Genomic DNA, 21,503 nt, shown 5'->3' with positions numbered 1-21,503 from the left:
AGTAGACCTAGGAATGAGCATTTTTACCCTATTTGAAGTTAGTTTGAGCAGTTTAAGTCGTTTTAATTAGATTTTTGAATAATTTAGACTTTTAAGTATTTTTGATTAATTTTTTAGTTTCTAAAAAGATTTTCAAGCAATTAGAAACAACGTTTTTTTCTTTTTTGTAACACATTAGAAACAATGATTATAATCCAATTTGAATCGAATTAAATAAAAAGGAATTAAATTTAACTCAAAATTTAATAGAATCCGGATGAGATTTATAAACAAACATATAGTACCGAAATTTTAAATCAACCGGACCGAATTCAGACAGGGTACCGAACACAGAAGGCTTAGATAAACCTAAAGGGTTTTGACCTCCTTCGTGTTTCTCTTAGCCTCCTCTTTCTCCAGTTCTCTACGCGCATCCAGGTAAAATCCAACACACTCACTTCTTCGGGTTCTGTTTCTGATAGATTGTCTTTTCCTTAGTTCCTGTTCACCAACTGTTTTTTAAAGGTAGAAGCTTTTAATCTTATAAAGCTCAAATCTTTCTCAGTTATCTAATTGAGTGATTAATCCATGCGTTAAAGGTTCAAAGCAGAAGAGAAGAGTAGTAGGTGAAGATGTTGTACATCATAGGCTTAGGCCTAGGAGACGAAAGGGACATAACCCTGAGAGGTCTCGAAGCCGTCAAGAAATCTCAGAAAATCTACATGGAAGCTTACACTTCTCTCTTGTCCTTCGGTCTCTCCTCCGATGGTCTTTCCAGTCTCGTAAGCCCCTCGTAGCTTTAGTAGTTTCACTAGTTCGTATTTAAAGCTTATATCTTTTTTTTTCCTCGGACAGGAAAAGTTTTATGGGAAACCAATCACACTTGCTGATAGAGAGATGGTGGAAGAGAAGGCAGGGAGTATGATTGAAGAAGCCATTGATAATGATATCGCTTTCCTCGTTGTTGGTGATCCCTTTGGGTATGTTGAGTCTAATTATATCATTCAAAGATTTAACAGTGTTGTCCTGACATTCAACTTATAGTAAATTATCAATGTTCAAAAAATCGCTAGGAGGTGGTTATGCATGTTATAGAATATTAATCCTTATGGGTTCGAAAAAAAAAGATTTTTACAGTGTTGTCTTGACATTCAACTTATAGCAAATATTAATGTTCAAAAAATCGCTAGGCTGTGGTTAGGCATATTATAGAATATTAATGTTTAGACGGTTGTTTTATCGGTTTGAAAAAATCGTTTTGCTCAGATCCGATTTGCCTATGTGTCTGCCTTTTTAGAACACTTGCAAATATAGTTAGTTAGATACTGTTTGTAATGTTTTTTTGTGTTTTTTTTTTTTTGTAGAGCGACAACTCATAGCGATCTTGTTGTTAGAGCTAAGAAACTCGGTGTAAAAGTAGAGGTAGTGCACAACGCATCAGTCATGAACGCTGTTGGGATCTGTGGTCTGCAGCTTTACCATTACGGAGAGACGGTTTCGATCCCTTTCTTCACGGAGACTTGGAGACCTGACAGCTTTTACGAGAAGATCAAGAAGAACCGTGCTCTCGGACTGCACACGCTCTGCTTGCTTGATATCCGAGTTAAGGAGCCCACTTTCGAGTCTCTTTGCAGAGGAGGGAAGAAACAGTACGAGCCGCCGAGGTATATGACTGTTAATACTGCGATTGAGCAGCTGCTTGAAGTTGAGGAGAAGCGTGGAGAGTCTGTGTATGGCGAGGAGACGGAGTGTGTGGGTTTTGCGAGGCTTGGCGCTGAGGATCAGAAGATAGTTTCGGGGACGATGATGCAGCTGGAGAGTGTTGATTTTGGAGCACCGTTGCATTGTCTTGTGATAGTGGGGAAGACTCATCCTGTGGAAGAAGAGATGTTGGAGTTTTACAAATACGAAACTGCAAATTAAAAAGACCACAGGACTGAAGAAGGCTCAAGGGGGGAGGCAAGGACGTTTCCCTTAGTAAGAGATTGAAACTAGGAACCAAATGTGTCAACAGTTTTTCTTCGTTATTAATTTGCGGTTTTTGTTGATTATGATGTGACTTAAGTATGAGAAGTGTGTATTGAAATATTCATTTTGCTCTAGTTTGGGGAGCAGGCACTTTGTATTAGAGATCTTTGTTTCAGTGAGAATATCAGTTTGGGATTTACTTGGTTTGGTTTGGGTTTAGGAACTAACACCAAAGGGGAATTAAATTCTGTCGGTTTATTATGGTTCGGTCTGCTTCTTGAGATCGATTGTATCCTTATACCACTTGTCCAAGGATTGTATTAAAGCCCACAACAATAGCTCAATTTGATGATTCAGTATAAGTTCTTATAGCTCTCAATTTGATGATTCGGTTTATATGTTGTTATGAGCATTTGTGAAAGTAAGAGCAGATTCTTTCCCTTTCTATGAATATCACTAGCTATATTCATTTTCATCCTGGTGACAGTTTAATCTTCTTCATTTAGTTTACTTTCTAACAGATGGATAAAGCTCAATGAGCTATTTTTATCTTTCACTAAAGCTCTAGTGAGCCCAATTTAGCACGCTAAGGATTTGCTTTCAGATAAATGTTTGTTTCCCCTTTAAAACTGAAGAAAAAAATTATTATCGAACTTTGGTCTTACTGAACACGACCACAAATTTTAAAACCTGACTTTTCAACAAGAGTATTCCACTCCAAGTCATTTTAAAATTTGACAAAGAGAAAGAAACAAAGAAGACTAGGATAAGGCGTATGCGTACGTGATGCAAATAGGATGACGTATGGTTACTTGCGTAACGGAGGGTGATGGATAGTGAATGCATCTTGACCCGTCCACTATTCAGAGAAGACATGGAAGATTGTGTTTGGCTAAAAGTCCCTTGACTTTGAGCAACTGGTTATTAGTCATACTTATAATAGTTTACACAGGACCTTACAAAACAACCAAAAAAACTAGTCACCAGTTGTACTTTACAAGCACATAGTTAATTGTTCTACTATCTATTAATTGTTATCTATTTTTCTTTTAGGACGGAATCCGAACTAGTATTTTAAGAAAGCTCCAACTAATGCATTATTCCAATAGTTTGTTTTGAAGTTCTAGTTGGCTTGACTCTTCATCAACTTGAGTCTTTTTATATTGATGTATCTCTATGCATATACGATGGTTTTTACTAGTTCTAGACGAATTAGCTGGGATTAAACTAACCAAATTGAATTCAATAGAATAAGCATAAATATTTGAATAATTTTTAAAATAATCAAAATAAATAAACTAAATTGAAATTACATAGAAATGAACGGATATCTGAATTATATTTATAGCCTGGAGTTGTTTTAAAAAGTTAGTAAATATTTGATCCAAAAAAAGTTAGTGAAGAAAAAACAAACGTAAGGTTACTGCATCATGTATAGAGACGCAGAGTAGTGACGCAATCATATTGACGTCGTCATGTAGAATATCCGAGTGAAGGCTTTAGACGAGGACTTCAAAAACGATGGTCCAAGTCTTATATTATATCACTACTCCACGCAGCATCAATAAACAACACTCTACAAAGGACTTTTTGATTTTTTCCAACCATTTGCGACTTGTGTAATTAACTTTTCCACGAGCCCTAACCATTTTCTTCATCAACAATAATATTATAATTCACGAGTCGTTAACAATACTCAGTGTGATCAAATATCTTTATCGGTCGTGAATTGTCAGCAATTTAGCATCACATTTGCTAGGATCGAATAACAAACAATGTGGTATATATAAGACTAAGAAAAATGGGGTCCTGGTAATGTGCGAGTGTTTTATTTTATTAGTGAGGATTCTGTCATCGTGGTTTATACGAGAGAACGAATCCCCTCGAATCATAAATTGTATCATCGTCCCACCGTTAGTTGGCTTGTTATGCTGACTATTCGCTACTTGTTTTCTTGGTCGATTAAATTTTCAAAAGGCAGATATGAATCCGCAAGCGGTACGTTAAACCTATATATAGAAAACTCAATATTGTCAGCATCTGATTACACAAACCTACATAAAAAGAGTAATTTGACTGTTCCGATATGATTTTAACTTCATAAAAAGAAGTTTAGTATTTACCCGTTTCTAGTAAGTATTATGGAACAACTAAATATTTCAAAATCTTCATGTATTTCATGTGACTAGTGGTTAGTTTTGTATCCTTGTGTGTTGGAATAATCAAATTAAGATGATAACACTGACTAATTAATTTTGAACAAACAAACAGGAAGGTGGGGGATATGAAGGACAAGAAAAAAAGAGGTCAATTTCGGAGCCGCCCAAGATGGCAACTTGTTCACACCATAAGAGGCTTCTCTTGAGCTGGAAGTCGTGGTCGAGTCTGGTCAAGATTTGTTGCCCTTTTCCCGTGTGGGTCCCTCTTCTTTGTCTTTTTCTACCCCGAAACTTCCACGTTTTTTTGTATCATCCTCCTCCATTTTATTGTATGTATTTTTAATATATAAAGTCATCAAAGGAATCATCGATTAAGTCATCATACATGATACATATTCATTCATTAACTTTTGAACTATTGTACTCAAATATGAGAATAATTATCAAATATGATATTTTTGTGTATGCACATGATGTATAAAATATTTGGGTTATCTAAACAACTGGGACAAACCACTATTGCAAAATAAACAGCTTAACGGGTTTTCCCTATACGTTTGATATTTTCTTTATTTCCGTTAATAATAGAAAAAGAATTGCCGACATCCGGATCATAGTCACTGGGTCAAGCAAGTCAAGGGAAAGTTCGTAATTATCATTACCTCATTATTAGGATGTGGACGAATCAAATACTATTATTTACAGATATTTTTCATCAAACTGAACAGCATAATTTTTTTTAACATCATCATCACTGAACAGAATAATTAAAGGAAACACGGACCCTATTGATATTTATGTAACGTACCAAATTTTCTTCAGCATGGGGCAATGCCGCCGAAATTGTTGAATCTTTTTTTTTTGTCGGCTGTTGAATCTTAGTTACTTGCTTGTTAGTATTTGTTATCATTTTCATAATTTATTGTTATCATTCATTTTAGTTGGATTGGACTTTGGTTTTGAGACGATAGTTATAACTTTCAAGTCTTTGGACGGTATATTTGAGAATGTCGTATAATCTAATTCGACCTACTTTCCAATTTATTTGATTACCTCCCTTTTTCAACCTGACTTTTGTTACTTTTGCCTACTTTTTTTTTTTTTTTTTTGCCAACTGATATCTATATATAATAGCAAACCAAATTTTGTTCTCATGTGACATCATCTTTTTTATAGGAAAAAAAAGACAGATCCAATGGTCAGATTTTCCTTTTTTTAATGATCTAATGGACATAAATCACTTTTGCTGATGTCATCAAAAAATTATATTGGCAACCTTTTATTGATCAGTTATCTTTTAAACAAGACAACCTTTAAAAACCATACCTTTTCATTATCTAAACAACACATCTTTTGACAATTGTATCTTTAATATTTTTTAAAAAAATTATATTTCTAAACAACACATCCCTTGATAAACATACTTTTTCATTATTTATACCTCTAGAGTAGGATTCTATGTACCATTTCATGATCTATATATTGAAGTTTTACAGCAGAATTATTTTTACATCGTGTTACTCATTTTTTTCAAAATTTTAATTTCTGTTAAGGTATGTTTTTGGTATCTTCTTCTAGACTTATTGATTTATGTTGACGACAGAATAATGATGATTGGATTTTTAGTGGATATGTATATATAGAATATAGGTCACATGTTACATGTAAGATGGTATTTTTGAAAAATGATGCATTGTCGAAGAAGGACACATCCTTTGGTATCATAACCAATTTAGATTTGTTTAATTCACTGAAGTAAGTTATGAACATATACGGTATTATCCTTTTTGAAGAGTGTTCATAATTTGTTTTCATGATACGGTAACTGAAAGAAATTATTAGATTGAAGTGCCCTAATGATCTGCCATTTCTTAAGGAAATAAAAAGATTATTGTTGCATGCATAAGGGTGTGTTCATGATCTATGCACATATATATGGCATTGATAAACGTAGAATACAGTAATTATTGATGTTGGATTAGATTACATAACAAACATTGTTTACGTAAGATATTTGCTGGAACAATTAGTTAAAACAATTCTAGACTCTCTTTTTTTGTCGAACAACTCTAGACTGTTGTTTGTTCGTTGTTGTTTCTTTTCGACAAGATGAAAAATTAATATTGTTCATGTGATGAAAAGTCACCAATGAATTTAACATTTTTTTACCAAACAAAAAAAAGTCACCAATGAGTGGTTTGCATGAAAACAATTTTCTGAAAAACTTTTGTAACGGCTATCAGTATATTGGTGAAAAGTCACAATTAATATTATGAAAAGTTCATGTCCATATTTTCTTTTATGGAAAGTCACCATTCGAAATATTCAAAGGTGACAGATAAAAGAATGGTTATCGACGATTATTCGAAGTGTAACGGTTATCGACGATTCATTGAGCGATTGTCACCACCACCAGATTCTCGTGTGATCTCCGGCCGGCTTTACTTTTCATCTCTTTTGTTTGTTTGTATATAGTCTTTGTTTTCTAATAAATCTGAGCAATGAATTTGAGATTTCTTTCACAATTTCTCGTTCTTTGTCTCTCTCTTTATGAGAGTCTCTCTCCGACCTTATTTCGGCAAGGTTCCATGATATATTGCGTCGGTTTCACTCCGCTGATATGCTATGAACGCGGCCGCGGTTGTTTCAATTTTGAAACTTTACAATCTCAACACCCACAGTTATGTCGGGATTGTGATTTACATCTCCCAAATTTGAGATCTCGTTTTCATCCATGGGTTTGGATCCGGGAATATTTGGTTTTGATGTTAGAGATCGTGAAGTAGAATGGATGAAAGAGGTGCGTTGTTTCGTTGGAATCCATGGAAGAGTACAAGTCTATTTCGGAGTACCTCGGATAAAGGACATGCATATTGCAACATGGATGACAATACCAAAAATCATGAGCCTTGGCCCTGTTTTATGTTTTCACGTGGACGACAAGATTATGCAACTGCAAGCCGCTTTTGAAAGGATTAGTTCATTGGAAATGTTCTATGATACTGAAGATACAGCAAGTCAGTCTACGGCAACTTTGAATCAAATTGTCAATCCACTAAAAATGGTGAGGCTATTGAAGAGTAAGTGGAAGTCATCAAAGATCGAAAGAAGAAGGATGATGTTGCCAAAGGTATTCACAATTTATATTTTGATACAATATATTTGGTATCAAAATATTTAGCGGAACTCTTGTAGAAGAAGATAACACATAGAAGAAGATGTACTCTCTTTGTTGTATGGCGATATCCATACAATCGTTGACAATTGGCCTTGTGAAGTTTTATTTCTTACGGTTGAATCAATAAATTAGATTATAAACCGAAGAATATATATATATCTAAATTGTAGCAAGACCAGTGTAATACAACAAAGAGAAATGGTGTTCATAATGCATCAAAGAATCAGAGATCGCAAATGTAGTTGGATGTTCTCAGCATTTTACTTTTGTAGTTTGTTGTTTTTCATAAATATGTATGTATTTGTAAATATGTTTATTATCTGATTAATAGATTTATGTTGTTAAAAAAATAAAAATAAAAAAAAAGAATGAACATATAATATTAGTTTTTAATTATTTGATAAACTGTCATGGTTTATGAAAAGATTTAAATGATTAAATAATAATTAATTATAAGGTTAAAGTGTTCGATAAAGTTTCATGAACACATAATTGTATAATATTTTATTTATTAAAATATTATTAATAAATACGAATTTAATTTTAAAGAATGCCCTTTTTCAAAAAAAAAAATTAATTTAAAATATATTGTAAACAACAAATATTTAGTCATCAATCTTTTTCAGTACTTTCGACAAACCATACTAAATCATTATAATCACCACATCTCATTAGATGTGTGTTTTGCTTATTATTTATCTGATTATTGTCTCATTATTAAGTATAAAAATTTAATGTCATCATTTTCTATATAAAATTTTTAAAGAACAATTCTCTCAAATAGCATTTTAAAGTTTTCGTCATCAAAACAGTCCTAAAAAATATTAAAAATCATCAAAATAATCTTATTTACAACCCTATGTTTTTTTTTGAAGCACTTTTTTTTGAAACACACAACCCTATATTTTTAATCTTTATAAATATTAACTAAATTATGATTTATACCTTTGTTTGGTTTGGAAAATTTATAATATCTTTGTCTTCTTGAATCTACCCCAACAATAATGACTAAATATTAGAACTTTTCTGCTTTATTTTAATTTTCTTGTAACGAATACTAAAAACATAAAGAAAAATAATATGAAAACCCTTTATAAAACAATATTATAACAATTACACTTTGCTGAAATAATTAACTGAAAAAGGTAAAAACAACAAAGTTTAACAAACTTTATTATGTCCGGATTTGGAACGATTCATTTAAGATTCAGATCAGTTCGAGCCTATAGTAAAATACCAGTAAAATATCTATATTTATATGTATCATGTCAAGGTATTTAAGACCAGACAAAAATTCAAAGTACCCAAATTTCATCAAAATTTAGCCAAAACTCATCATATATATTTAAAAATTTTCAAAATGACAAAAAACAATTTATTAAAAATTGAAACTTTTCTAACTCTAAATTTTACACTTAAAATTTTATATTACTTGAAAATGTTATTAAAATAATAATAAATATGATGAAAAAAGATTCTAAATTAGAAAATAATTATTTTAATTTCAGTGACCAAATTTATAACAAATCAATAGTTTATTTTAGACACTGCATTAAAATAAAGTATTTCATCGTATTTCATGTATTGAAAATTTGCATTTTTATGTATATCATTCTATTTTTAAATACTTTTTATATATAATTATTAGTTTAAATTATATTTAAAATTTAATATTGTTTTCCCCCGCAAACTGCGGGGGTCCAAACCCTAGTTATTATATAAAGAAAAAGCCCAACTGGACCAAATCCAACCATAACAACTAAAGTCCAAGAGAGGCCCAAAACCTAAATTTCAACAAAAAGAAACGAAAATCCTAAAACCAGCCCAACAACAAGCCCAAAAACACGAGACCACCGCCCCAAACGCCAACGCACGGCGCACGTGTTGAGACCTCAACTGCGAGGCACACGTGTCACCAGATCCCTTCTCCAGCCTCCATTGCCGGAGGAAACATGCAACCCAACACCGGAAACCGTACCCGATCTCACCACCACCACCTACGGCCGAGCTCCTTTCACGGAGAGCTTCCGTCGAACCATGTCGAGATCTCTTCCTCAGCCTCCAAGCCGCTAATCACGGGATTAAAGAAATCCCACATTTCATCTTGTTTGTCGTCAACACCATCGAAGATAATTACTCGATCTATTCGAGATTTCTTCAGAGGGGACCAAACCAAGAACATGTGAATCAAGAACAAAGCTAAAGTCACACCCTTAAGAAAAGGGGTGACAATCAAAACCGACGGTGCAAGACACAGAGCCTTCACACCTCGGACTCATAAGCCGGCGAGGAACGAAGCCATAGAAGCCTCTTTCTCCCGGAAACAGAGCCGACGAAGCCTGCCTAAGAAGCAGCGCTTCCCAGAATCAAAGCCAAGAACCAGAAACCGTCGATAGAGCCCCGTGAAAGCTTCATCTCATCTCACAGAGGAGAGAGAAGTCTCGGTCTCCAAAGAAAACAACTGTTTAGCATTTTTACTTTTGCCTACTTAAATTAGAAAGATCGAGTGTGTGTTTTTGTTTAACAAAATATTTGAAAGAATTAATAAAATATTATGTATTAGTTTATTTGGCATCATTAGCTATATCGCAAGACTTATTCCACGTGGAAAGGTCTATACAAACGTAACCACTCAATTCACAGCCAATGTTTTGAAGAAACCCATTGATTTAGCCAATCACTGTGCTTCCATAGACAATGGCTTTTTTATGTCTTGTTTTGCTTTATCTTTTTCCCTCGAAGTCTTTAATGTATTCTAGACTTTATGCTCTTTAGTTTTATCGTCACGTTCCAACGACTTTCCTTCCAAACAAATCCAAAAACCTCTTTCTTTATGTTATTGCCCACAGACAACTCTTTCTAGTTTACGTATATATAAAGAAGCCATTCTGAGTACTACTCATTCATTTCGGACCACCAACTTGCGACCAAAGAAAGCAAATCAAGACTTAAGTCTTTAAGCACCAACCAACCACTCCTTTGCTCTGTGAATAATTAAATATCTTTTTAATGGACTGTTCTTCGTTTCTCGACATATCTCTCAATCTCAACACCAACAATCTCGATCGGAGTTTCCCGGAAAAACTTCCGGTGAGTCCAGACTTCGCATGATCTGTATATCATTTGTATTTTTTTTTTTTGTTTCCTTTCGATTTTTGTTGACTAGGGTTCACATTTTCAGAAGAAAGAGTTGAAGGTTTCAACTTCTGCTGATTTGAAAAGGAAATGGATGGTCAAAGACGAGGTTAGTTACTGTGCAATATATTCGAATTGCTTGCAAAAAAAGTACAACAATTTTTGGTGGTAATGGTGATTTTTTAAAATTGTTATGGTAATGAAATAGAGCGCAAGTGAGTTAAGAGAAGAGCTAAACAGAGTCAACTCAGAGAACAAGAAGCTAACAGAGATGCTAGCAACAGTCTACGAGAAATACTACGCATTACAACATCATTTGGAGAAGCTTCAGAGTCGTCGACAAAGCCCTGAAACAGATCAGTTCGAACAACCTACAAAGAGAAGAAAACAAGATTCGGATGAATCCTTAAGCCTTCCTAATGGATTCAGTAGTGGAAAAACTTACAACAGCTCCAGCAACGAAGATCATCATCATGACCCGAAAAATCAGCTTCTTTCATGTAAAAGAGCAGTCACTGATAGCTTCGACAAAGCAAAGATCTCAACAGTCTATGTGTCTGCTGTTTGTTCCGACACAAGCTTGGTAAGGGCATTTCTTTGGTATTATTGTCTATGTTTGTTATGGAGACAGAAGAAATAAACAGATCCTTACATTGTGGAATAACATTGCAGACAGTAAAAGATGGGTATCAATGGAGGAAGTACGGTCAAAAAGTTACAAGAGATAACCCTTCACCAAGAGCTTACTTTAGATGCTCTTTTGCGCCTTCTTGTCCAGTAAAAAAGAAGGTAAGTTACACACATTGAGTTTGATTTTTATTTGTAATTGTTTATCCCTGCTTATTCAGCTGTCTAATGATATGATATGTGGTTTGGTTTTTTGTTGTTTAGGTGCAACGCAGCGCAGAGGATCCGTCAATACTGGTCGCTACATACGAAGGGACGCATAACCACTTAGGTCCAAACGCTTCTGAAGGGGATGCTACAAGTCAAGTTGGATCAAGAACTGTAACTTTGGAAATGGTTCATGGTGGTCATAGTTTAGCTTTGGAGAAGAACGAAAGGGAAACTATGCAAGAGGTTTTGGTTCAGCAAATGGCGTCTTCCTTAACGAAAGATTCAAAGTTTACGGCTGCTCTTGCGGCTGCTATATCTGGGAGGTTGATGGAGCAGTCTAGAACATGAAGCTTTCAGTGAATGTTTCTGTTTTGATTTCTCATCCCTGGAAATAGGAGTGGCCTTTTTCTTTCAAAATTTATCTTTTACTTAGGAGAAAAAGATGGAAACGTTAGTGTACATAAATATTGAAACTACATGAAAATCATAAGCAATCAAGAAAATTTAAATGTTAGTTTTCTAAAAATGATTAGATGAAAGTTGGTTCATTTGAATTCAGTTTAGAATAAACAATTGTGAAAATCTGGTATATGTATGAGTTGAATCCGGTGATCACAAAGCAAAAAGTCTACTATTGAGTAGAAGTGAATAAACAAGTCAAGCTCATTTTATCTACAAAATAAGCTTCATGTATTATTGCGTTGACAAAAAAAAAAAAAAAAAAAGCTTCATGTATTATTGAGTAGAAGTGAATAAACAAGAGCTCATTTTAGTCACTCATGGGTCATACGAACCACGCCCATCTGGTATATTAATTAACACATAGCATCGAGGGAAAGTCTAGGAGTCTCACATTTGGTTTCAAATATGTTCCTTGGAGGTATACAAACGTGAAACTTGTACAAGTTCCCTGTGCAAAAGGAAAGTGGCAATATATCAGCAAAAAGGTTAGTCTTGGGCTTTTTTTTTTTTATTGAACGAATGTTAAATTAATTCAAACTAAAAAAAACTTTTTACATCATGTGTTACTTGTATCTTAAAGTTTTTGCTGAAAAATAAAGATTACATATGAAAGCTCATCAGTACGAGAACCATGTTTCCATGGCCTTCACACACGACAATGCCCCCAGCTGCTGCATGCTAGACAGCTGGTTCCTGACCTGTTTGTCAATCAACTTGATCAAGGACAGCGGTGTACGAGAGTCTTCCCCATGTCTTCTTCGGTTTCTTTCAGACCAGATAGCAAATAAAGAAACCTGAAAAACGTATCTCAGAAGGAAACGTTGCACCTTTCCTCTGTTTTGATCTGTGAGACAGCCAATAATCTCACTGATATATCCTTCCTGTGTCATAAACGGCCGTTTGTTCTGCTTTTAGAAGAACAACAAGCTCAAAGTTCAGGTGAGAGGCTTAAAGGATAAGCTTCCAAAATTCGATTCAGGGTCTACTAGGCTGTTTAACTTGTCTGGCTAGCTTATTATCCTGCAAAACTCCAACCGCAAAGAATTAGAGGTGTTTCAAGAGGGAATCATACATCTTAGAACCAAAGCCTTTCGTAAATAGACAAAATATTTTTTTTCGAAGGAAATTTAAAAACTGAACAATGTTTCTCCTGTGGTATTCATCAAAGAGTAGCAGAAAAAACATATGATAATTGATCAAATCGCTCATTTTTTGTAGACAAGACAACTTCAAACCAGTCAGGGGTCCCCCACATCTCTTTCTGGCGTCTTTCAATAGTAATTTCCGCACACCAAATCTTTGTCTCATGAGGAAGCTTGTTAACATACACTTTCTCCTCCCATAAAATCACCATTTTTCCACCATGATTGGCCGCTTTAGCATGGATGTAACCCGAATAAAAGGGAACCAATCCCTTCAAACCCTTCACCGTTTCCCACAAATTTTCCTCAGAGTCATACCAATCGATCATACAGCTATTACAACGATACAGCACGTTGTCTATCACACAAAAAGATGAACTGAAACCAGCCCTATCGATGAACAAGGGTCCTCTTCTCCATCTACCTCTATTCAGCTCATATGTATCACCTTTCTCAGCTGTCACGTAAACTTTTCCACCATACCCTATGCATCGGTACCTAGTAGCTCTTTTGCATATTTCTTCGCTAGGACCCGGCACAAACTCCCAGTTACCAGTCTTTGTATCGAATACCTCCATCCAGGTGGTTTTGTCTTTCTGGCTTCCTACTACATATATTTTCCCATCAAGAACGCAAACAAATGGGCTCTGACGTGGTACAAGCATGCTTGGGGCCTCACTCCATGTGTGAGAACGACAGTCCATAACCATGACGCTAGAAGACGCAATCTTATTTATTAAACCACCAATGACATATACATTGGTACCAACGAGTGCAACAGCTGGCCAGAACTCGGGGAAAGAGTGATGGGGAGATGAAACTGGGACTAAAACTTTCCTCGAGCTATTTGGTCTCCGGCAGAGAGTAAACCAACGTAGCGGCTTAGAATCATGATGGACTGATAAGCCCACGTAGAGACAACTCTCGGTGCGGCCTAAGAGGGTTCGTGTTTGGTAAAGCTCGGAAGAAGTAAGGATAGAGCGCAATCTCTTGGAGACTAAGGATATAACTGGGTAGTGTAATCTAGAGATACGAGCTAAACAATTCAATAGCAAATCATCAGGAAGCATCAGAATATTAAACGTCATCCTTCTTCTTTTAACCGGTGGCTCTTCTCCGATCAGTTTTGCCATCAAGCAACGGGTTTACACACTTTCTTGGTGTGATCACTTATTCTTTTCTCTATAGCTCTCTCTAGTTCTCTACTCTTATTTGCTACGAATGATTCTTTGTATTGACCTTGTCAACCTTTTAAAGCCGAGAGTGCTCTACTCTACCTCTCTTTCCTTTTAGCAGGCTTTAACTTTTCTCTTTAAATTTCCTTTTGTATATATCTCTTCATGTTAAGTAAATTTATATTTTTAAAATTTCACAAATCGATTTTTCCAAAAACATTAAACGACAAAAAACTAATACTACTAGTAGTTTTAACAAATCTTTACGATTAGATTTCACATCATCATAAGACAAAAACAGCAGAAACACATAACGACAACTTCATCAGTTTTAACTACCACAAATCCCCTAAACACTTATATAGTAATAAGTTATGACCATGACTCTTTACAAATTTGAGATAAGCCCTTCAAGATATGGAATGTCTCCTGCGCCTGGACGACGAGCTAGACGACTTCGCCTGCGGACTCTGCGAGCTACCAGACGAAACTTCAGAGCTCTTGTTACTCTCACCTTTCCCTGGCCATATCTTCTCAAAGATCCTCCTTGACCTCGACGGCATCAGCTGCGGTCCACCAGCACCACCACCACTCCTCGTGCTCTTGCTTCCTCTGCTTTTCTTACTCAGCCCCACCTTCTTCGCCGCCTCTTCCTCGACAACCACTATGCTCTCCTCCGCCTTCTTCACCGGCGGGGTAGGCGAGTGGGAGGAAGCTGCAACAGAACCTACAGGGCTGTGGTTAGCTCTGAGCTGCTCAAAGTAGAGAACTTGCACAACAACTCGTAATGGAAGCCGCTCGTTCTGTGCTGCGTGTGCTGATGCTTCACTCGTCAGCTTCCTCACATCCATTAACCCACAAAGTCTCTTCTTTTCAGATTTAGTTAGCTCCGGATGTTCCTATACAAAACCCAAGAGTGTGACTAAAAACACTTTGGAGTAATTAGGTGAAAAACAAATCGAGTACAAGAGAGAATAAAAAAATTGGAAACTAGAGTAAAATGAACATATAAAAATATTTTATTTATTTATTTATATATATTATTTACTCTAAGTTTTTATTTTATTTTTTGATCAACATTTACTCTAAGTTCAACTTCAAATAAGAGGGCAAAAGTTTTACTCTCAAACCATAAAAGATAAAAAAAAACTGATAAAATGGAATACCTATTTTTTTTTGTAAAACACTTTTACTCTATTAGTTTTACTCTAATTCAACCATACAATCACACCCCAATTTTCAGAAACTAAGAGCATCTGCATCAGTTTGAAATGAGAGCTGCTCTAAGCAATATTATAATAAAATAAATGTATAAAATGGGAGAGAGGGAATAATTTAAGAGAGAGCTGCTCTATGTAAAGAGCTGCTGAGAACACTGCTCTCACTTTTGTCATTTTCTAATTGGTGTATTTTTTTTACTGTTTAAATTTAAATTACTATTACAATTGCAAGAACACTGCTCTTCACTTTTGTTACTGATGATGATGATGCTCTAATAACTGTAAAACAAGAAGAATGTAATAAAATGCTTTACATACCTTCAAGAAAGTGTCTATAGCTTTGTAGAGACCATCGTGAATAGGTCTAGCTGCGTCCGAGATCAGCTCAGACAACTCCACAAAGCCAGAGAGCGTTAGGTCACGGTTACTTGCGAGATACGCATCGATCAATCTCCCCACGCTCAACAAAACACCGTTCCCTAACACAAACTCCTTGTATCTATCATCCTCCGAGACACGCTTCTCATCCCCCACGAACCTATCCACAATCCTATGAACCAACTCCACTTCATGCAACAACAGATCCTTAACCGAGGCCTCGTGTAGCTTCAAGCTCACGTTTTCGACCAAATCTTCTTTCACCGTCTCATCAACTCCAACCAAGAACGAGACTTTGAGTAATTTCAGCAAGAAGCTGCAAGTAGAGTAGCTCATCGCTCTGTTAACCCTCGGCAGCAAGGACACAACCGTCTCAACAAGATGTTTGTTTGAAGAAGCTGCTTCTGACTCCATAGATTCAGGTAACCACCTTGCAACATAGTACCTAAGAGCTTCACTAATAACACCATTGTTCATCCTTCCACTTGACTTCACAGCGCTCATCACCTGCTTGAACATATCAATCTCAAGCTCACACACATCTTCGACCCACCAGTCTTTAGGAACCACATTCTCGTTTCTCTTCTCTCTATGATACTCGACGATCTTGTCCTGTTCAGATAGCTTCCTGTTGTGTGTGTAAGACCAAGTGATTGTCTCGGGGTTGACCAGAATCTTAGCTGAGACAGAATCTATGCATCTGGTAACGAGCTTCAGATCTTCGGACCATGGAAGAAGAGACTTGGTTGTCTGAAGCATGATGATGGAGTCTTTCCAGCTTCTGAAAATGCCTGAGTTGAGGAAGACTTCGATCTTGTATACGAGGTTACCGCGGTCAACGTCTTCGGTCATTTCGAGATACTCAGCTGCACATCGCACGGCGGTTATGTTGTAAGCGTTGAGTGTTACCGTGACCCCGTAGCAGAACTTAGCGCATATCTCAAACGCTTTGTGTCCTCCAGGGATGTCTGAGATAGTGATGTCATTGGTGTTTTCCTCGCTCGCTTCAGAAACAAGTCTCTGCATCCTATTGCTCTTAGATAGCAGCGGGAACTGAAAAACATTATAACTTAAGAATCAGTAAGTAAACTACTTATGCTGTAAGCAGTACAAAAGTGTACCTTATGGAGGTAAAATGTAAACTCTCCGACAATGACAGTAACATCGCTGTCTAGATCCGAAACAGCGTACCTGTGGAGAAGAGACCAAGAACATAATCAGCTAAACAAGAACTCTCCAGAATGATTAGTCAAAAACTATTTACCGAACATTAGAGATGTTATGTCACATTCAAAGCCATAAGCAAAGTCAGATTTAACATGTTTTAAGTATCCACAAACTAACAAAAGACTAAATCTTGGGTAAAAGAAATCATTTTTGTTATATTCTCATACGGAACAAAGCCAAGAAAGCAACATTCTTTAGACTACTTTAGAATATCCAGATGTCAAGTTTGTGAAGAGATGTCACAGCTGATAATTACAGAAACAAAGCATAAGTAAACAAAAGAAAAGAGAGATTCTTCACTTTCTGAATTTGTAGAAAACTCTTAATCATCATTTCCTTTTTTTTCTTTCCACTCTTACAAATCAGGACCACAAAACAACACATAAACAAAGACATATCATCTAATGGACCACTTCTGATACTCATATACCCCATTTATGTTACTTTTTCTTTGTGGTATTTCCCGCAAAATATGATTAGTGAAACCAATCAAAATGATGGTGTTGATGATAAAAACTATTCCTTTTTTTTTGTAACACTACTATATCGCTTAGATCAAAACCAGAGTATGTTTTACTATTCATCCACAGAGAAATAAGTCTACCTACCTCTATTCACAGATATCAATTGAAGTCACATATCTGTTTTCTTCTGGTGAAAATAATAGAAACAAAGAGAGTTTGGACTGGGACAAATGTTTCTAGAAACCTTTCAAGAGCAAGACAGATTAAATAAAACATGTGGAGAAAAATATGAATAGAAAAGAGAACAGAACAGAACAAGAAAAATCAGACATGCATAGAGAATAAACAGTAAGGATTCTATTTGACCTTATCAATTTCAAAAAATAGGAGCGGCAAAAATATTAATAAAATTTACTTACTTGTGGAATTTGTCGTCAGATTCAAATGTATCAGGCTTAGACCCTAGTTTCATGAACTTCATCTTCCTTTGTCTTCTTCACCACACCTTTTTTTAGTACTAAAAAAGCTCAAAGCTTTACACTTTCTCAAATCAAAACCAGAACAAGAAGGTGAGAAAAGGAAGGAAAAAGGGGGAAAATGTGGTTTCTTTTAACTTGAGGTTTGCTGGAAGAAGGAGAGACAGTTAATGGAAATGAATGTTAGAAAAGAGACAAGAAGAAACCAAACCCATGTTTTGCCTCACTATCTTTCTGCAAGAAACCCAAACTCTCCTCGGGCTACGGGACTTTTATGTTCTTTCTCCTATTCTCAACTAACCATTTACAAACGCATTTATTGTCTCTCTGTGGTCACAGAGAAGAACCATAAAGTTTCAATCTTTTTTTTATTTTATTTAATTTTTCCTCTCTGTCAACTTTCCAAGAAAATAAAAAGTTTCAGAAAGAAAATCCCATCGTCATAATAATCACATACAAAGAAAAGCAAAACGTAAATGGCGTAAGATAAAGAGAGGAGAGAGAGAAGAAAAAAAGGTTTTTTTGTGTAGCAAGTAAGAGAGAGAAAGGGAATTAATAAGGAGTAGGAAGAGGAGAGAGATGAAGCCAGTCGCCGCCAATGCTTTTAAAGCAGAGATGATCCGCTGGAGATCTTCTCGTTCCCCCTTCTTGGCTCAAATCTCAATGAAAGGTTTTACTTTTTTTTTCTGATTTTTATCTTTCTTGGCTTTGAACTCGGGAAGGGAAGAGGAATGATGATGATTTATTTTCGGTCTGACGAAGTTGTCTCTCCTACAATCCTACTCTCTGAAAAAAGTATTTTTTAAAAATTAAAAAAAAAGGCAATAAAAGAGAGTGGGAATCTAGCTGCAAATATTCTACATTAGCCAGCTAAGTTGTTTTGAATGTTTGATTAACAACTGGTTTATCTCAAATTTTTTAATCACTTCAATTTATTCATTTCTTACGTCTTTTATGTTTATTCGCATTTAGACAACGGAAAAAAGGTTTAATGCGTATGTATTTATCTTTTGAAAAGGGAAAGAGTAAACATCAATTGATAGAGATGTGCTTTTTTGAAGGACATTTTGACTGTCTGTCTCACGTAAACTGAATCAGACACATGGTGTCTCAAAACTTTTGACTGTCTCTCCCAAGTTTCTTAGATGAGGATAAGGGGTTCTTCTCTGCACATCTGAAGGAGACCGTCTATGTGTATTTCGTGAGCTAAACCCCCTTTCGACAATAGATCAGATCCTTCTCTTTCTTTAGTCGCCTAGTTTTTTACGTATGTCATCTTTTTCACAAGGAATCATTGAGACGGCGTGAAATCGACGCGCCATAAACTCTCTGGACTACAGAGTCCAAACGGAACCCGCTTGCCGAGAGAGTGACACTTTGACTTTTTGCATTACGTTATATTTCTAGATGCTCACGAAGTTTTAGTCAGACTTGCATTTCCTAACGCTATTGACTTTCCATGCAAACAATGAAAACAAAGCTAACCTGATTAATACACAAATGTTTTCTTCGTAACTATGACCGACTCCTTCTAGATCTGAAACTACAATAGAATATCTAAAAAGTCAATAACTGTAACCAAATATAAAAATCACTAAGCGGAATCACACACACTCGTATAAAAAAATTAACTCGGCTTAACACAAAATGAAAGAATTAGTATTGCATAACAACTCATGCACTAATCAAGTGCAGGCAAAAACCTGTTCCGACCAACTTTTATCATTTTATTTTCTCAACGTATTGAATATGGCGCATAACTTCTTTTTATAACACTAAAACAAGGAAAAAATTTACTTATCCTCAGCTGTGTAATTTAAGCTTAAAGATTTAAATTTACACGATAATTTTGAATTGTTTAGATGACTGGCGTTTATTTTACTTTTCTAGAAAGCAAATATATTACTTTGATAACGTAATTTTCTCTGAAAGGAAGCTTCATTTACATTTTCTCGAGTCATGTAAAGTTTCTCCTTTTTAGCGTCACTATATGTTTTTCTATTGATACTTTTCATACCCATGAGTATATCGTGTCTCGTATAATAAAGCTCAAAAAATGAATAATCAAACATAGTGTTCACAACTACTGCATGGTCGACTGCATGGTCGGACATAATAATGTAAAGATTGTTACAAAAACATATGATCACGGGGTTTTCCATGTACATAATTCAATTTTGGTTTCTGAAAATTGTCAAATCAACAATAATGTATCTTAATTGTTTTTATCTGCTTAAGGTGATCTATTACTCGACAGTTTTCTCAAGACTACGATAACAAAAATGGCATGCATAGTGAAGATCTAAAATGGACCCGGTTTGGTTTAAAATGTATTAATGTCATTTGGTGGGGTCTGCATGTCAATTTTCTTTACGTGCCGTAGCTGTGTTCCACGTGATTAATGGCTCAATTATATATGAACGTAAAAACACGTATCGTAAGAGTCGCAACGTAGTTATGGAGATGTATCATGTATGCATATGGTCCCAAAGCTAAGTCGACTAAGTAGTAAATGAAGGTTGACACGCAGGGCTTGTTCGATCTAGATAGTGGCTTGATTATGTCAATATGCTGATTTGTCCGCATCTTCGCTATAAGGATAAAAACATCTCAAATGTAAAACTCTATTTTTAAAAAAAAATAGAGTGAAAATGAATATGGAATAAAAATGCTCTAACTTTATTTTGTTTTTCACTCTATTTAAACAAAAATTTTTTTTATGTAAACTCTATTATGTAGTTGAGTTGAAACATTTCTTACTAGATATTCATTTTTATTCAATTTTAAAGAAAAAATAGAGTAGTGTTGAGATACCCTAAGCACATATATTTGACTTAGTTATCCTTTTATTTTATGCCGGTCCTGTAATAACTCTTTATATGCTCTTCAAACAGAAAATAACTCATTATATATACAATATGCTCCGTTATCTCTCTGTTCAGATTTCAGTCCTTGAATTGGATAATGTATAAGTGGATTTATTTCTGGGCAAAAATATTAACTAATGAATAGTTTATTTTTTCACTATTCGTCATGTTACCTTTCTCATTCCGAAATATCCGACTTCAGAAAAATATGCTTCCGTAGACTTCAAATTATGGTTCTCAGGCTCTCAGCCTCATCAAAGACTCGAATCTTGGAAATTATTTATCCTAAATGCATGAATTGTTTTTGTTTTAAGTACTAGTCATGTTACTTTACACTTTCCGCTAAAGAGTTAAATTTATGTATGACGAGTTTTCTAACTTAAAACAAAGACGAAAACTATAACCACTGGGTTGAATTTTTTAAGTAGGACTTTTTCGCTTTGATCATCTTGATTTCCCTTTTAACTTGAGATCCAAGTACGCAACCCCCATAGATCATAAGCATACATGTTAATGCTCTTAATGCGTACGAGACTTATTTTTCCACAAGGCCATAGCCAATTACGACGATTGCTGATCAAACTATATTTTTACCAAAACGTTCCGGTAGCATACATGATCTTCGACGACCCCTATCTTCGAGTATAGAACCACACGAAGTTAATTATCTCTCTCGCACTAAGAAAGTCATGCTTTATATGATCAATGTTAATGCCTTGGCTCATGGTGTATGTTAAGAACTCGATCTCATTCTCTCTTTACATTAGGAAGAAGGTTTCTGTATGAATGATTATGACACTCAAAAAATGGAAGTTTCAAGTTTCTTGTGATCAAAC

At 35.3% G+C, this 21,503-nt stretch overlaps 4 protein-coding genes across 4 annotated transcripts; 2 read left to right on the top strand and 2 right to left on the bottom strand.

Moving 5' to 3' along the window:
* The first annotated feature begins 265 nt into the window (after window positions 1-265).
* LOC106372680 (probable diphthine methyl ester synthase) lies at window positions 266-2,146 on the top strand. Its single transcript, XM_013812982.3, has 4 exons — window positions 266-417; window positions 579-761; window positions 835-959; window positions 1,344-2,146. Exons 2-4 carry the CDS (start codon window positions 612-614, stop codon window positions 1,900-1,902), a joined length of 834 nt encoding a protein of 277 aa, XP_013668436.2. The 5' UTR covers window positions 266-417; window positions 579-611; the 3' UTR covers window positions 1,903-2,146.
* Window positions 2,147-10,093: 7,947 nt separating this feature from the next.
* On the top strand, window positions 10,094-11,804 carry LOC106354746 (WRKY transcription factor 18-like). Its single transcript, XM_048780465.1, has 5 exons — window positions 10,094-10,374; window positions 10,466-10,528; window positions 10,628-11,002; window positions 11,092-11,208; window positions 11,311-11,804. The coding sequence occupies exons 1-5, from the start codon at window positions 10,294-10,296 to the stop codon at window positions 11,602-11,604; spliced, it is 930 nt and encodes a 309-aa protein (XP_048636422.1). The 5' UTR covers window positions 10,094-10,293; the 3' UTR covers window positions 11,605-11,804.
* A 78-nt stretch (window positions 11,805-11,882) lies between these two features.
* On the bottom strand, window positions 11,883-14,047 carry LOC106357400 (putative F-box/kelch-repeat protein At3g43710). The gene has a single exon (XM_013797076.3). It carries the CDS (start codon window positions 13,991-13,993, stop codon window positions 12,881-12,883), a length of 1,113 nt encoding a protein of 370 aa, XP_013652530.2. The 5' UTR covers window positions 13,994-14,047; the 3' UTR covers window positions 11,883-12,880.
* Window positions 14,048-14,254: 207 nt separating this feature from the next.
* LOC106354747 (BTB/POZ domain-containing protein NPY1) lies at window positions 14,255-18,692 on the bottom strand. The gene is made up of 4 exons (XM_013794767.3): window positions 17,744-18,692; window positions 16,755-16,824; window positions 15,574-16,686; window positions 14,255-14,934 (listed from the first exon to the last, which is right to left on the bottom strand). The coding sequence occupies exons 1-4, from the start codon at window positions 17,803-17,805 to the stop codon at window positions 14,446-14,448; spliced, it is 1,734 nt and encodes a 577-aa protein (XP_013650221.2). The 5' UTR covers window positions 17,806-18,692; the 3' UTR covers window positions 14,255-14,445.
* Window positions 18,693-21,503: the final 2,811 nt, after the last annotated feature.

The sequence above is a fragment of the Brassica napus genome, chromosome A1, assembly GCF_020379485.1.
Source record: "Brassica napus cultivar Da-Ae chromosome A1, Da-Ae, whole genome shotgun sequence".
Lineage (NCBI taxonomy): Eukaryota > Viridiplantae > Streptophyta > Magnoliopsida > Brassicales > Brassicaceae > Brassica > Brassica napus.
The sequence above is the reverse complement of the archived record's forward strand: the minus strand, read 5'-3'. Positions and strand labels throughout refer to the sequence as shown.